Source organism: Phlebotomus papatasi, chromosome 2, assembly GCF_024763615.1.
Source record: "Phlebotomus papatasi isolate M1 chromosome 2, Ppap_2.1, whole genome shotgun sequence".
Taxonomy (NCBI): domain Eukaryota; kingdom Metazoa; phylum Arthropoda; class Insecta; order Diptera; family Psychodidae; genus Phlebotomus; species Phlebotomus papatasi.
In genome coordinates, this window is record NC_077223.1 from 108,603,090 (window position 1) to 108,616,589 (window position 13,500).

At 31.8% G+C, this 13,500-nt stretch overlaps 1 protein-coding gene across 4 annotated transcripts in view; it reads right to left on the minus strand.

Annotated features, from left to right (window-relative positions):
• The window catches only part of LOC129800766 (SCY1-like protein 2), a 142,502-nt gene that overhangs the window by 80,129 nt on the left and 48,873 nt on the right, over positions 1 to 13,500 (minus strand). For all 4 annotated transcript variants that reach the window (XM_055845385.1, XM_055845386.1, XM_055845384.1 and 1 more), the window contains exons 6-7: positions 13,181 to 13,326; positions 3,203 to 3,333 (exon numbers count right to left, since the gene is read on the minus strand). In XM_055845385.1, the coding sequence (XP_055701360.1) occupies positions 3,203 to 3,333; positions 13,181 to 13,326 (277 nt within the window). The remainder of the gene's footprint in view (positions 1 to 3,202; positions 3,334 to 13,180; positions 13,327 to 13,500) is intronic.

A 13,500-nucleotide genomic window follows, 5' to 3' on the forward strand; every position in this document is an offset into this window, starting at 1 on the left:
TCAATGAAAAAATGAACATGTTTTTTTCTTTATCACTTCACTGTTCTCAAGTGTTTCTACATAATCGACTGATCTTTCTGTTGGTCCTTGTCTCGACTGTTTTGGAGGTAAAGAATCGTGTCGAGTCAATTTTATCCATTTTGACCAACAAGAACTGTTTTCTCGACGGGATTCTTTACCTCCAAAAGTCAACTCACAATCGAACTTTCACGTATTAGAATTTCGAAGACACTCGTAAAGAATCTCCGCTACCATAAGCTTATCGGCTTATTACTGATTTTCTTCCTCTACCTGATAATCCCTCCTCTGTAAAAGTCCAATATCCAAAGTTCACTTCAACAAACTAATTAATTTCAGAATTATTTAATGCAGAGCTCGATGCATTTAATATTCAAGCATTAGCACTTCTTTGCCAACAGTTGTTCATAAAATTCAATAAAGTATATTATCCGGATTTTCTGTATTTGTGTTGCAAAATTGTGCACAAAAAGGGCATTTAATTGAATTTCACTTTGAATGTGAAACAAAATTGTGTTAAGGCCGAGAAAAGTTAATTTACATTTTAAATACAATTTTCCATAGTGAGAGATCGTGGATTTTGATAATCTCATTTTGCTCAGATTTACCAAAAATCGTTTGATGTTGAATTTTTAGTTGGACTTTAATATTGTCAAGTTGTTGGCAAAATATCACTGATACGATAAATGACGATGTAAATGGAAGGATGTTTTGTAAACAGGTCTAGTAGGAGAAAAATAGATTCGTTTTCCACAACACTGTCTCACCATTTACTTCTTTTATTCAATAATACTCAGCACTTTCTCGTCCTGTTTTTAGAAGAGACTATTTTGAGCATTTTGAGGAAGAAAGTTGGAAGGGATTTGTATACACGTGGCATGAATTTCTTTTCACATGAATGGCAAACATTTGATTTCCAGAGAGATATTTTGAACACATTGAGTGGAAAAGTTGTTGTATATCTTTTCTTTTTCTTATTTTCGGGGACCAAATTGGTAAATTAACATTTAAGTGATTGAATTTTATTGGAGATTCTTCTCAGAGAAGGATGTTTTGCAGAACAATAGGGAAATAATTACAAAGGAAGGAAATATTCATTAATGATTGGAGAAAATTCAGCATTGACTGGTTTTGTGTGAAAATTAGGAATTTCTTCTGAGGAACTTTCATTTGAAATAACACAATACACTGAGAAAAAATTGGATAGTAAATTCTATTTCAAATATCTATTCCGACTGACAAGAAATAGTTTAATTGACGCGATTCTTTGCTCCCAACATTCAACTCACAATCGAATTTTCGCGCATTCCGAGTTGCAAGCACCCCGAGTTGTAAGGTAAAGTACCCTCACTCGACCGGTGGGTCAATTTTTGAGTGTTTGATGGTCAATTTCTATGAAATTGTCACTTATTTGTATTATTTTTGAAATAATTGACCTATTAATGTTAGATCATACGCTAAATATTATAGAAAGTAATAGCAAATATAAATAAATAATTCTACCGGCCGAGCGAAGGCATTTTACCTTAAGCATTTCTAGGTAACCTCTAAAGAATCTCAGCTACGATAAGCTTATCTAGGCTTATCACTGACTTTCAGTACTTTTGGCAGTAAAATAGAATTTGGTAGATAGATAAATGAAACGAAAATTCAATTAATCTTCATTTATTTGCCGTAGATATACAACCGCAATATTTTTTTGAACAGGCTTCAGTGTTTTCATAAAATCGTTAGAAGAAACCAAATTTTGAACAGTTTACAAAGTAAATTAAAATCGTAAATTGTCCTTGTTTTCTTGTGAATTATTTCTGATAAAGGGAAAACCAGGAAACTTTAACTGACACTTTAATTATGCTTTTAACCCTTTAAGGACGATTGGAACACCGGTGTCCCATAAAGAAAATAATTTTTCCTGACTACCTAAAATTATTTTTTCCTTATGTTTGTGCGTAATTGCAAAGTAGAAGGTTGAAGGAATCTAGGATATTTTTTGCAAGTCTCCAGCTATTTTTTATATAGTAAATTTTTAAGCTCAAAATTGACGAATTTTTAAGTTCTCATAATGGAAATTAATTTTAATTATTTTTTATACTTCCAATTTTTTTTTAGCAAACCCGTTTTAAAAAAAGAAACTACAATACTCAAACATAATATTTTTCATTAGAGTGAAAATTATCATTCATTTGTATTGGCAGAAAAATTACTTAAATTTTTAGGTTATTTTTGTCCCTATCGCTCATAGAGGTAAAAAAATACACCGAATCAGACTCTTTTGGGCTTTCTAAGGCTATATGTAAGACCTTTTACTGATTTTGTTTATCGGTTTCATTTTTATTGCTGATTTTCGGTCCGCGAAAACTGTCTCGTCGTTAAAGGGTTAAGTGATTTAAGATTAATTTTGCGGTTTTGGATAACCAAAATGGAATACTGTTACAGATGATTCAATTGTATTCAATTAAATATTGTCTTTTTGAAGGAAGTCGTCTGCCCTTTTGTATGTGGAAACGTTAAAATTCTGTCAAAAATGCAATTTTTGACGAAAATTGCGCCCAATGTGTAGAGGCCTTTAGGGGAAGGCGCTCTATCTTCTGGCGACTCAAGCTTCGTACTACTCAATTTTTTCTATGTTCTATATTTGATCCATGGTTCTTTTCAAGAAATTTGAGCCATTAACAATATGTTCTATCCTTTTGTGTGGGAAAATCCTTGGATTCTTTGGTATCTGCCCTTGAATCTGTATGTGATTGCACCATATAATTATTTGTACAATCTTCCCCATTGAAGTGTATATAAAATATTCAATTATTGTATAGAATCTCATCTTATTTGCCGTACCAGGAACAAAGCCTTCAAAGGCCAAGAGGAAGGAAATTGTCTGACTCGGCAGAGATGATGCTCAATTGAATGAGGAAATGACAAACACGAGGATACACAATTGACAGGATATTAGTTTAGAATTAAATCGAGTGGAATTGATTATTGCTAAATGCTCCTATTGTATATCTATTATTCTTCTTGAGGAAGCATCTCAAGCTTATTTTGCATGTAAATTTCATCTGAGAATGCACTAATCAGCGAATAGATTAGAGACTGATTTAGATTGGGTGCTTAAGTCACTGTAAATTGCTCTATCAAATGGACTATAAATTATATTATTCAACTATAATTTCAGAGGCAGACTTACGCAAAATATTTAATCAACTGAAGAAGTTGAGCTGTAGGTCTGGAGGTTGGTTCCTTGCTCACTAGCCTGGATGTTGCTTCTTGGAGTGGAATTGGAACGCGCGGAAGCATGTTGTGTACACCATCGTCCAACTGCCACAAAAAAACAACCAAAAGAAAAATTTAAAAAAATGCTATATAGTGAATAATTGGGTATGAAAATTATTTTCCACCAACGGACGGTTAAAAGGTAAAAGGCATTGGGGAAAAATGGAACGGAAATTATTAAAGGCAGCTAATTTGTTGCATTTGTGCAGACTTTTTTTTTATATACCCCCACATAGGAGGAAATTACAATTTTTATCAAAGCGATTGCTCATAAATTGTAGAAATAATTTTTATTTCCCATTATGTGGCTTAGATGAAAATGTGAATGAAAAGAAATGGCTGTGAAAAGTGCTTTCAGGAAGCTTTTAAATTTTTTCCTTTGATAAGGGATTTTTTTTAATGATTTAACGTAGCTTTTATACAAAATGGAATTTTAACATGCCACTTAGGAAGCTCACGATCCTATTAAGCACTGTTAGGGATATATAAAATAAGGTGTGATTATATGAAGCAATCACACCTTATAGAACACGAGGTAGTTACTATCGAAGGGCAACTGCATATTTTCAGAAATACAGTAGACTCTCTCTCAATCGGGAATATGGGGCAAAAGAATCACGATAAAATAGGAAGAACTACAGCGAATTTGAGCGAATTAGCTTCATAATTAAACGTGAAAATTGTCAACAAAATTTGTCGCCCGATTGAAAAAGAACCGATTGAGTGAGAGTCTACTGTATGCCTTTTTAGTCCATATTCAACATTTTAAAACGAGGCCTTTCAAAATAGCCTAATATTATTAAATTCTGAGAATTTATTTAAATTCTCAAAATATTTAAAATATTTAAAATAATTTTTCAAAGCGCGCTACCTTCGGACGACTTAAGCTTCGGATAATTCAATTTTTCCATTATGTTTCTTATGGATTTCACAAATAGCTCTTTCCTGAAAACTTGATGCATTGGACTAGCTACTAAAATATAATATTATATTGGGCCAAATTCATTTATAACATATTGAAAAAAATTATTTGTGCGAAGCATAAATCGTCTGAAGGTAGCTTGCTTTCCCCTAGTAGTCGTCACTGCAATAGATTTTGTTACATGATCCCGCCAGTTGGCGCTGTACACCAACTTGTTTAAAGAAGAGAAAAATTAGTAAGTAAGCTAGCCATTTCATAATACAGGGAGTTCCGGCTTAAATGAAAACGGATTGAAAGAATTTGATATGAATTGGGTATTCATATATATTGATTATATTGTTATATATTGGTTAAATTGATATGGGATATTGGGAGCTCATTTAGAAAATAATTTTGCAAATGCCCCTAAATGTATGCAAAAATTTTTAATGCGTTAAATTTAAAATACTTTTCTTATGAACCGTTGGCGCTAAAAATAGCGAGAAGAATTAGCGACGAGAGAGTTTTGCATACATCACGGCGTTTCCGTAACTTATTCCAAAGACCTCTCCTGTAAATATGCAATTTTGCTGTATCACTGGATTGAATTCGCGGGCTTTTTTTGTCCCGAGAATTTCATTGAAAGCGGAACTCCCCTGCGACACGCAAATGTAAAAGATATATAAATTATTAAAGCGTAGATAAACATTTTGTATGACTTCTAGTTTCAAGATGAACACAGTACTCCAATATGTCTTTTTCGGAAACGTCAGTGAGAAGGTATCAAATCAGAGTGAAACTCCTCAGTTCTCCAAAGCTTTCGGCGTATTACACACCTTCATCAGTGGCTTCTAGTTCGCCTAGAACTGACTGACTGACTAGAAGAAATATTTTTGAGGTTATGCTTAGAAAGTTTCGTCTACTTGTGTCTGTAATGTAAATGTAACTAGAGTAAGAAAGTACTTTTTGGACCATTAAACATTAAAACGAAGGCTTACGAAGAGCCGAAGAGCCGAGGATTTCGAAAAACTTATAATATTTAAGATTTTTTTAAAAAAAATTTAGGTTTTGTGGAAAAAGGGTTTCAAAGATGTAAGATACCAGACTTTTATTTTAAAAGCTAAATCGTTTAATAAAGTCTAGTGAGCTCAAAGTGATGCAAATCACAGGGAAACTATCAAAACTATTTGATTATTGTAACCGATTTTGAGGTTATGTACAAAATAATTCAGACACTCTAGTATCGTTTAAGTAGATTTGAGAAAAGTTTTACGTCATGAGGGTGTAAGATTCCTTTAAAGATTTTTAAAACAACTTGCACAAGTTTAATAGACACAGATTAAAAAAGAAAATTTGAGGTTATGTTTTCAAATTAAAGGATACTTTTGTATCATTCCAAAGGTGTATCACTAAAGTCGAAGTTATTCATAAAGGTCACTTGTTTTAATTAAAATTTGAAATGAGTCAACGTTTACTAACAAAAATTATCGCATTTTAGAATGTTGAGGTTATGTTCAGAGCCTTTAGCAGGAATTTACAGAGACAGATGAATTTCCGGTAATTTCGTACCATTTACACTGCTGATAAAAAGAGTAAAAATTTTAAAAAATTACAATGACCATGTTGCTCAAATTTTTAAACCTTTGAGGTTATGTGTTCAAAAAATTTCATCTTTAATACTCTTTTGATGTTTTTTCTAAAAATTTCTTGGAAGATAATATTTGGATTACGTTTTAAATTAAAAAGAGTATAATGCTACCAGAGTTTAATATGAAAAAGTTTAAGAAACTCGTCTAATTTGAATTTAATAAATAATCTGATAAATGGGTGACAGCTGTCAAAAACCAGAAAGAAACAAACCTTATGTATTCAATAATTGCCTGCTCTTAAGTCTTTAATGATTTTAAATGAAATATTGCATTTGGAGATAAGTTAACTGATCTTTGAGGTTGTGGTAGATATTTTAAGCAAGCGTAATGCACCAAAAGTTTCCAATTGATTTGTTGATTTGATAATAAACTAAATTCTATAGAATTGGTTTGTTTAATTACATTTCTGTGTTATTTATGTGAAAATTTGGTTTATTTATAGTGAAACAAGTAAAAGTTTAACTTCCGCAATCCCAACATGATTTGCAGAATTAATCGAATACCTTCGAACGAAGAAACGGTTTCAAACGACATTCTGCGTGAAATGAAAAATGATCAATGGATTGAAGCAATTTAGCAGAAGGGTGCTTAGAAAACCACTCTTATTTGCACCTTGCGATTGCCAGAGATGATAAATGGTAATAGTTTGTGCATGGCTCTGCAATAAATCACCATCAATATTATTTCACATGCTATAAATCCATCAACAGCAGAATTATCTATTTTGCACTAATATTGAATTAGATACCACTTTTAGAGAATAAATCTACAATGGAGTCGATATTGACTTCTCTTGATGCACAATTGCCGTGACAGAGCACGAATTTCACTCAAAATATAATTAATTGTTGCTCGAATTCTAAAGGGAGGTACATGTGTAAATTCTTCATTTTTTTTCGATTTTATCGAATTTATGATGATGTTTGGTAACTAAGTTTACTATCTATTCGTTCGCTGGTTTTATTGTCAGCAGAATTTGAAGCCAAACGGTTAGAGATAGCAACTTGGGACGTTTTAGGTATCATTCTATAAACTCAATTTTTTCATCAATGAAAACAATATTCTTAGATACGATTTAGAGATTATTTGTTCAGTCAATTTATCAATTTACAAAAATGGCATAGGATGATTCCAGATAACCGTTTTTCAAGGTCAAAAGGTTAAATAGATCTAGAAAGTGAATTTCTGAATGGGACAAACATGACATTATTCGAAAGGCCTTTGAGTTTCTGATCAGCCTGAAATAGTTTTAACCGATTTTAAAATGGTATTTAAATATTACTAATTTTTAGAGTGATATTCAATTGTAGTTCTTATAGGGGGAAGTGGAACACTTTAGAAAGAGGATTATTTTGTACTATTCTAAATGCAACTGGACCTTACTATGATGTAATTTAGTTCTGCTAACCAAATATGAAGCTAAATTATACAATACTAAAGCTAACTTCCGTTTATAAACAAGAGAAAACCCCTATTTAAAAGTACTTTTATTCAAAATGACCCTATTTTCTCCCTACATAATTCAGGACGAAATTTGAAGTGAAATAGGTATGAGTTTAAATCTTTTGTAAACCAATAAAAATTTAAAAAGTAAAAGAATCGAAAGATACTTTACCATAAATTCAAAATCATACGCATAATTCTGTTTTATGGACCGATCCCAGTCAAAATCCTAAAAGCCAAGATCTTGAATCCCATAATCCTGAACGCCAAGATCTCGAATGGGTCAAAATCCTGAATGGGTTGAAATTCCGAAAGTCAAAATCTCGATTTTTTTTTAAAAGTGTCATAGCCCGATTACGGTTGTACCCGCGCTGGCTGAAGGTAAAGGAAAATTTTTTGTACAAATTATAACACGTATAATTCCATCTCTTTCAGGATTTTGATTATTTCGAATTTTGGCTTTTATGATTTTGGACTTTTCGGGATTTTATATTTTTGGGATTTCAACCTACTCAGAATTTTGAAGTTAGGAATTTTGACACTCGGGATTTTGGCCTTTCAGGATTTTGACCCATTCGGTATTTTGACTTCAAAATTAAGATTTTTGGATTTTGGGTTTTTGGGATATAAACTCATTTGGGATTTTGGCTTTCGGAATTTTGACTTTCGAAATTTTGGCTTTCGGCGGAATTTTGGATTTTCGGTTTTGGGATTCCGACCCTTTCGGGATTTTGGCTTTCGAGATTTTGGCTTTCGCGATTTTGAGTTTTCATGATATTAGCTCATTTGGGATTTCGAACCATTTGGGATTTTAGCTTTCGGGATTTTGAATTTTCTAAATTTCGTTGTTTTTGGGATTTTTCTTTTGCAGTTTTGAAGTTTGTGTTTTCCGTTTGATTGAAGACCCAGATGAAAGCTATGAAAAAATTTGATGTTTTTCTCTTGAGCAAATTAATAATGTTTTTCAACAACTTCCGGAATTCTCAATTCAAGTTTCATATATATATATATATGACAATCTTTTAAGTGTTTCTCACAATTTTTCCAAATAACAAATTTAATAGCTTTATAGAGTTTTTATTTATCAACCGATTTGGATAAATTTAGTATCACTTGAAAGGTCTTTGATTTCTGAACCTTTAAAAACTAATTGCAACCTGATATAATCGATTATTACTCAATTACTTGAATGGTAATTGATTCATTTAATTGAAAATTTAATGGAATTATTTTCAAATTATTGTGAGAAGGTTTTCACGTGATTTGTGAATCGGATCGCACTGATTTGAAGGATTGATTTGAGGAGTTTTTTTTATTAACGATTAAAGAGCTGTAGGAAGTTTATTTATTAATCATTTGGGATAAGCCAGGATTCATTTGAAGGGCCTTTAATTCTCTCATAATTCCAAAACATGTAAATCCCTATCAGGAAAATAATTTTTAGGATGTAGCAAAAAATCCACAATTTCGAGTATACTGCAAAATCTGAGTGACTTTGTCATTTTAGTTTATGTTTGCAATTTATTGGGAAATTCGGGAAAATTCACGAGTTGTAGAATATGTTTAAGGGGATTTCAGTGATTGGATTTTCTGCATTCTTTCCCACTTCTCCAGCTTGAATAGTTTTGTCGAGAGAATTCAACACGATCCGTGGGATGTTATGTTCTGCGGTAATTATTTGTGAAATAATGCTCTCTCAGGTATTCTACACATGAATATCATACCATTTCCACCGCATTTTGCTGCAAGGGAGTAATTAAAGAAGAGCAAATGGAAATATAACTCGGAGTAATCGCCATTAAAGTCTTGGGTTTGCAAATAGGAAAATTAAAATATTCTCCTTTTATTTGTGCTGCAGTGGATTCTGCTAATTCTGCTATAAAGAATAAGAACTATTTTTCAACACCTTGGAGAAATATTTGCTATTTAGTTTATGTAATGCTCAAAGTGCCTAATTAAAAGTTAATTAATTAGGATGATCGAGAAGCGAGAAATTAATTTGAAGTAATTTACGCCAGACAAATATTTCATCTAAACTTGTTATATTGAAGCTCTTCACATTCTATTTAGATAGTTTTAATATAAATACCATGAGATAACTCAACACTACTGTTCCACCAGCGAGTCCTTCAAACTTACCATTATATAACTGAGCAATTAGAATTAATTAATTCACATTTTATTAGAGAGCTGTAATTAATTGGCAACAGTTAATTTGAAGAAGCAACTCTCCAACGGGAAACTCCCTATTTCAGTGGAGTTTTGAATAGGAATTAGCTGGTGCAATAGAGAAGAAAAGGCGGAGGATAGTGAAAATGTCCTCATTAAATTTTACATGAGATATCTCGACAATTCATCGGAGGACTTTTGCATAAATTGGAAAATGAAGTAATTCATGAGCTAGAGGTAACAATCCAAGCTCTGCATGTTTGGGGAAATGTGGGACTAAAACGACCACGGGGATTTATGGTTAGTAGCCGTTAATGGTTTTAATAAGTTGTGAGGATAATCATAAAACTGTGAACTAATTTCTCGTTTAAATTCATCGGGGGACTCCATTTAAGCTGCCCGAGAACAATGTGTTGGGCATGTAACTCGGGCAATATCAAAACATCGACATCATTTCAATGTATTCGATAAAACAAAGCCTTCAAGAGAATAGTGATATGAGTAGATATTAATAAGAATTGAAAAGGGTTTACAATGAACTGCTTTCAAATTTAAAGGTTTTTTGGTTTTTGAAAACAAAACACGATTTAGTTAGAATTTATTAGGGGAGACCGGGGAGGTTTGGAACACCGATCCAATTTTTCATTAATTATTAAAATAAATGGGATTTAGTCACTACTTAATCGTAGGCAACAATAAGATGTATATTGACTAAAAGAATGGATAATCTCAGTTTTATTGAGCAAATTTTATAAACACTTTTTTAAAAGTTATCATAAGTAAATCAGATTAGTATCGGGTACTATAACATATTAGTTCCAATAACTAAATAAATGGGGTTGTTACCCATCTTATTGACTGCAATAACTATATCATATTAGTTGTGGTTACTATATAGCATTCCTTGTGATGCCTATATCTTATTAGTTATAAAGATTAATTCGTAGTAGGGTGAATGGTGGAAAGCGAGACACGTAAGAAAAAAATCAATTTCAAATGCATTTTTAAACTGAATAAATAATTATTTTTTACCATTTTTTTGTATCATGGGATTCTTTGACAAATATTTTAACAGAATCTTAACAGTTTTTATTAAATATTGCAACCACATAATCGGAAAATTCACGGAAATTAAAAAATAACACATTTTGAAAAGATGGACAAAATTTTGGAAAGTTGGACAAAAACTTTTGGAAAGTTGGACATAGTGATATTAAAGACAAAATATGTAGAAAATCAAATGTTGAGGGTTTTCTCTATATACTTGCACATTTTATGGTTATTCTAATCCCTCCTTTATGTCCGGGTAACAGTTGAGGAACGCTAATTACCAAGAACTTCCTGGACGTCCAACCAAAAAAGGTTCTGTAAATTTCACAGCCGCCTCGCGCTGTCCAGCAATTATAGTTTTAAAGCGGATGCAATTTTTAGCACATTTCAATTCCCCATCGGCCCAAGTCCTTTTCCACTTGCTCTGGCAGTTCTGTAGAGGCTCCTATTTGTCTTTCTCCAGGAGTTTTTACGATATTTACTATCCATTCTGTCAGAAAAAATGGTCTTCTGAATCTGGAAATCCTTGCAGCCTTTTCCAGGTTCTCCTTATCAGCTGCTAACTGCTGTTGCAACTATTTCTCCGTCTTTGTCGGATCTTTGTCGTTCTTGTTAACATGATTTCACTGCACAAAACTACCAAATTCATTCACAAAATCAACTTGTCCAAGATTTCATAAAACTTGTTTTGAAAGCAACGCGAAATTAAATCACTTTTCTATCCTTTTCAAATGTAGTATTTCACAAATATTTTTTAATCACCTTTTAAATGGATGTATGTCCTTCGATTTTCACTGCGGACTTAACAATATTTCACAAAATATGACGAAAAATCAAACAAAACACTTTGATATTTTCCTAGCAACTTCCATAAGATACAGAGAAAATGACAACTACTGTGTCAAGGTTATGAATATCACGCATGCAATACATTTTTTAAATTCTTCTTGCAAGTCACCCTTTGATTGTTTTATAACGATTTTTGCATTTTTAACTTCCGAAATAATCATAAAATTAAGTTTAATAATCTTTTTATCGAAAATTTAAATATTTAATTGATTTATTAACAAGTTTTTAAGGAGGTGTCTCACATTCCACACTGCTTTGTCCAACTTTCCAAACTGTCTCGCTTTAGGCAAATTACCCTAGGTGGTTTTTTCTAGGATTTTTAAAATTATTTTATGCTATTCATATTCATGTTCCATTTTCTTATACAAATTCATGTATAAGAACATATTCAACAGAAGTTTGCAGGTAAAATTATGTAGAATATTACTCTGTAATGGACATGGACACTCTATAATTTATAAACCAAATTTTCCAAAATCCATGATACAATAACAAGTAATAAATGGATTTTAGAAAATATTCACTTGAGATTCTCACTGATTGCACAAAATAAATTTGGCATATTAAGTATAAAGTCCCCTTGAGATAGTAGGACTTGATAGACTTCTTCCGTAAGGCTGAAGCTCGGTGGCTGCTAGAAACTCGAAAAAGTTGCCTGGTTCGTATATTGTGGTTTTCTGTTTGGTGTTTATATATATTTAAATTCTCCCTTTTTCTGGTGTCCTATTCATGGGTTTCGTTTTTATTCTCTCTCTGGTTTTTTTTTTCGTTTCTTTTTTTTTTGGTTTTTTCCCCCTTCGTGGTTCGTTCTTCTTTAATTTATTATCATCATTAATATTTTTATTATAATTTTTTTTTACCCTCCATGCCAAACGGCTGCCACAGCCTGGCCTTGTCTCTTGATTGAGTGGACATTTCCTGACATTCTTATTCAATGGTTCTTATTTAATGAATGATATGTAAACAAATAATGTTACTTTGGCTTATACAACCCGTGATAGAGCTTTTCCATCGTTTTGGCTCTTGAGGTTGGTCACCGACGCTAAGACGGCGATGGCCGCAGTGAAGGTTGGAAATGTCACAATCAAGATGAAGAATAAATACATACATACATACATACAAAGCTTCAACATATAAGTAGAAAACTACTCTTTACTATTGAAAAAGTTGTCAGAACTTTATGAAAATATACTTAGGCTCATTTATTTGATTACTTGTGAGAATTAAATGAAATTAGTTGGGATATTGATTTCATTTAATTAATACGAGCAAAAATAATTGTATGAAACCTTTATGAAATAATTGCCTCATTTTAGTTAGTCACGGAAATATTGCCTTATGTTCTCATTACTAATAAAATTATTACGAGAAAAATGTTTTAAGATTATAAGAACCATTTTAAATAGATTTGATAATAATCGCCCGATCAACTAATTCTAATCTAATCTAATATCTAATAGTCTAATCTTTTCTAAGAGTGTCTCTTCAGACTCTTTTAGCCCAGAAAATAAAAAATATGCATTTAGTAGAATTTGAAAAATTATTCAAAAATGGTCATTCTTAATCAATTGTCTCTTTAACCTTAACCATTTAAGAGCTCTCTATGGTTGTTAGATATTGAATAGGTATTAACTACGATTTCAGCAGTATTAATATAGTATATTTGATATGTTTCTCAGAATCTTATTGAATTTGAACTGATGAATCATTCCTTGAATTATGATGATTAAATCCATCCATTTGAGGCAAATAACTTAGCAATTGTTGAGGACGAAAAGGATATTGGATATTAATATTGAAGTGGGACATGTAATATGGGATTTTAGCTTACCAGTTCTAATTGCTTTAAATACGCTGAAGTGGAGTTATTTGCTTGAATTAATGGTCGTCCATGATTGAATATTGCACAAATCACCATTCCCAATGAGAACATATCACTGAGGATGCTGCAAGTTGAGCGGATTTGAATTTCAGGAGCTGAAATTCCAAATAGAACACTTGACACTGTTCTCATATCGAACATCATAATATACTATCCAGAAAGAAAAGTTATGTAACGAAAACTTGTTAAAACTTTGTGAGAAAATGGATGAACTTTATGAACTACAAGATATAAAATTCTTTTGAAAATCTTTTAAAATAAAAATAAAT